Source organism: Acanthisitta chloris, unplaced genomic scaffold (assembly GCF_000695815.1).
Source record: "Acanthisitta chloris isolate BGI_N310 unplaced genomic scaffold, ASM69581v1 scaffold38698, whole genome shotgun sequence".
Classification (NCBI taxonomy): Eukaryota; Metazoa; Chordata; class Aves; order Passeriformes; family Acanthisittidae; genus Acanthisitta; species Acanthisitta chloris.
The window spans coordinates 1,355-5,179 of record NW_008686046.1 but is presented as its reverse complement, the minus strand read 5'-3'; the positions used below and the strand labels follow the sequence as shown (position 1 = coordinate 5,179).

Below are 3,825 nucleotides of genomic sequence, written 5' to 3'. Positions count from 1 at the left end.
CTGCCTCGTGCTGGAGGCAGGAGACAGAGCAATGGGAGGCAGCTGGAAGGGAATTTCTGGTTTCTTCCCTCACTCCCTGTCTGTCTGCCTGGGAAGAACCCCGAGGAAGCCTCGTGGGTGGGTCCTCCTCCCTGTCTCACCGCTGGGAGCTACTCCTGCTGGATCTGTAGAACCTGTCTGTGTCTGTCCTGCCTGTCTGGGCCATGTCTGGGCACAGAAATGACCCAACATAGGCTCTGTTGGGGTGATCTGTCCGTGGGGAAGTTGCCTGGCAGGGTCCCCATAGCACTGCCCACTCAGCTCCTCACCTGTCCCCTGGGACCTCCCCCCTGCATGGGAGGCATTCCCTCCGCTCCCTCCTGCACTGGGGGGGGTTCCATGTGCTCCCCGGTGGTTCTCCACATTCAGCTTTTGCCCGTGGTGACAGTCAGAGCAGGACCATCTGATTCCCTGCTGTGATTCCCGTGTTCCCAAGGGAGGGTGGTGGGGCTGGAGCTGTCCCTGTGCCCAGTAGTGACAGACCCCACGAGGCCCCGACTGGGTTCTGTTTCCTGCCGTGGCAGCAGCTGTTTTGGGTCAAGTTCCTCCTCAAAGCAATTCCCCCTCAAAGGCAAACACACACCCAGCTCAGCATTGCCAACACATGGTAGTGGAATTCTGCTTACAGGGAGCACCAGGCTCTGGGAAACCTCACAGGGAGTCTGAGCCCTGTCGTGTGCCCTGAGCTGCCCCACGAGCCTGTGGATAATCCAGGTGTAAGATCAGGGAATGAGTGTGTCTGGGTAGGGGACGGAGGGATGAGGGCACAGGAGCTGCTGCTGCATTCTGATTCTGGCAGTGCTGGGTTGGCTGTCAGGAGGGTGTGGGTGCTCGTGGATGGTTCCTCCCTGTGTTGCAGGCTGGGCACTGCCAGGCTGTCCATCAGGTGTGTCTGCGTGTTTCCTCCCTGGAGGACTCCAGGTCTGGAGTTCCTGGCGGTGCCCACACAGACCAGCCACAGCTGGGGTCACACCAGGCTGATCTCATGAGCTGCAGGCGTGAGCGAGCCCTGGGCAGTGCCAGTGTGTGCCTCGGGGCTCCCTGGTGCTGGCACAGAGCCACCAGCCCGGGGCTCTCCAGGTGGGAAGGGCAGTGTCCTGGGGATGGAGGAAGGTGTGTTTCCCTCCGTGCCCACAGCCCCTCAGGACCCAGAGTTAGCTCTCTGCTTTCCTTGCTTTTTGCCCAATTTCATTCAGCATGGGTTGACTTTGTCCTGCTGTTCCTTCCAGCTGGACCTGGCGGATCTGCAGAAGGAGCTGGAGAAGAGCCAGAGTGTGTTCCCAGACAATCCCTCAGTGTGGGTGAAGGACCTGGCTGGGTACCTCAACTACAAGCTGCAGGCACCCAGGAGTGACCCCACGCTGAGCCAGCACGCCCATGGTCTGTATCCCAGTGCCCACTGGGAAGGGCTGAGGTCGTGGTCTGTAGCTCAGAGAGGCTTTGCCTGTTCCTGGGGCGTCCCCACAACTGCCTTCCCTTGGCCACAAGCACACTGAAACTGCCTGTACCGGTGGCAAATGAGAGGCTCCCCAGCTCACCCCTTTTCCACCGGGATCTGTGAGCTCTGCCTGCTGCTCTGGAGTTTGGGAATCAGCTCACAGGTGTCTGGCAGAGGGATACTGGGGATGGATTTCCCTCTCCTGCATGTTGTGGTGGTCCCCACTGGTGTTGAGTGCCTGTGGCGAGGGGGAAGGGAGTGAAATGTCTTCCAGACCCGTGTCCATCCTCTCATGTAATGGGAAGCCATTCCTTAGGGCTGGATTAGTTGTTTCTCGCAGTCACAGGGGAGGAGGCACTCCCTGTACCCTCCTTGTGTCAGAGCAGCTCCTCCTCCAGCTGGAACTCCGCAATGGGATCTCACTAACCTCTCCCCTCCTGTGCTCCAGACTATCCATACTGCCTGGTGAGCAAGGAGCTGAGGAGCATCATCCGGACTCTGCTGGGAAGGGCCTCAGGAGTGCTGGAGCTCTTCTTTGATCACTGCATCTACACCATGCTGCAGGAGCTGGACAAGACCCCAGGTCAGTGTGGTGGGCACGGGGCTGGGACCCCTGCATGCCCCAGGCTCCCTGTGCTGACCCGCGGGAGCTGCTGCTCCTCCTCTGGGGGCTCTTGGGAATTTCTCCATGGGGAAGGGTAGGGGACACACATCTGCCCACTGGTGTGTGGTGTGGGGCTGTTCCTGTCCCCGGGGCTCGTTGGTGCTCAGAACAATGGGAATAGCAGGGAACAGTCATTAGGGAATGGCTCAGGTGGGGCCTTTGCCTTGGGAGTTGTGTTGAGGTGTGCCTGGAGCAGGGAGTGTGTGGAATGAGCCCTGGGAAGTGCCTGGGCTGGAGACTGTGAGGGAGACACCAAGGCAGCCATGGCTGAGCAGATCTTCCCCTTCTCCTTCCAGGGGAGTCACTGCACGGGTACAGGATCTGCATCCAGGCACTGCTCCTGGACAGACCCCGGATCGCCACCACCAACCTGGGCAAGGTGAGCTGGGGTGGCCTGGCTTTGGGGGTGCTGGGGATCCCCCAGAGCAACCCGAGCATGAACATCCTGTCCCATTCCTTTCCAATCCTTTGGGAGCAGTCAGAGTCACCTGTGCACAAAGCCTTGTGCTCCCCACACAGAGGGACCAGTGTCCCCAGTGGGTCCTGCCTGCCTCCCCAGCAGTGCTGCACCCCCAGGGCTGGGGTTTGGGGCTCCCCCTGCCCCACTGGCACAGCTCCTGGCCTCTCCTGGTGCTGAGGGTCCCTTCCAGGGGCTCTGCCCTGCTCCAGGGGCTGCTCCATGGGTCCAGGCACTGCCTGCCCCGTGGCTCTGGGCTCGGAGGCTGTGGCTCTTCCCAGCTGACATGTGCCATCCCCCTGCAGTACCTGGAGGTGCTGCGCTCGCACCAGAACCGACCGGCCAAGTGCCTGACCGTGCTGTGGGCGCTGGGCCAGGCTGGATTCACCGACCTCCACGAGGGTCTGAAAGGTGAGGGCTGGGAGACCCTCCTGGCACTGCCGCTGCGTCCAGGGGTGGGAAAGGGTTGGGAATGACCCTGGAGAGCTGGAGAGCAGCTTCCCTGAGCAGGGATGGGGAAGTGACCCGTGAGCGGGTATGGGGAAGTGACTGGATCCCAGGAGGAAGAGCAGGGATGGGGAAGTGGCTGGATCCCAGGGGGAACAGCCAGGATGGGGAAGTGACTGGATCCCAGGAGGAAGAGCAGGGACAGGGAAGTGACTGAATCCCAGGAGGAACAGCTGGGACGGGGAAGTGGCTGGATGCCAGGAGGGACAGCCAGGACAGGGATGTGACTGAATCCCAGGAGGAACAGCTGGGATGGGGAAGTGGCTGGATCCCAGGGGGGAGCATTTGGGATGGGGAAGTGTCTGGATCCCAGGAGGACCCATCCTGCCTATCAGGACAGGGAGTGCACGGCTCAGCTGTGCCCTGCAGCACAGCTGTCCTGGAGCCCTTCCTGAGGGCTGTGCCTGCCCAGGGGGTGTTGGGGTGGCTGTCCTGGGACAGGATGGAACGGGATGGATGGGACAGGATGGACGAGATGGGATGGGATGTGACAGGATGTGATGGGCACTGCCCTGGCGGGACCTGGTGCCTCTCCCCGCAGTGTGGCTCGGCGTCATGCTCCCGGTGCTCGGCATCAAGTCCCTGTCCCCGTACGCCGTCTCCTACCTGGACCAGCTGCTGCTGTGAGTGGCCCCCGTCGCACGGGCCGCAGGGCTGGCACTGCCCTCGCCGCCCCGCGTTTCACGTACGCTTGTGTATGCTATACGGCTTAGCTCATCA

The 3,825-nt window shown here is 61.6% G+C and overlaps 1 protein-coding gene across 1 annotated transcript in view; it reads left to right on the top strand.

Annotated features, from left to right (window-relative positions):
* Positions 1-1,268: 1,268 nt before the first annotated feature.
* TMEM214 (transmembrane protein 214) overlaps positions 1,269-3,825 on the top strand; it is a gene marked incomplete at both ends in the record, with an annotated part of 3,893 nt that continues 1,336 nt past the window's right edge. Inside the window, 5 exons of the mRNA XM_009079965.1 lie at positions 1,269-1,419; positions 1,926-2,060; positions 2,438-2,520; positions 2,904-3,009; positions 3,647-3,728. Coding sequence (XP_009078213.1) covers positions 1,269-1,419; positions 1,926-2,060; positions 2,438-2,520; positions 2,904-3,009; positions 3,647-3,728 — 557 coding nt within the window. The remainder of the gene's footprint in view (positions 1,420-1,925; positions 2,061-2,437; positions 2,521-2,903; positions 3,010-3,646; positions 3,729-3,825) is intronic.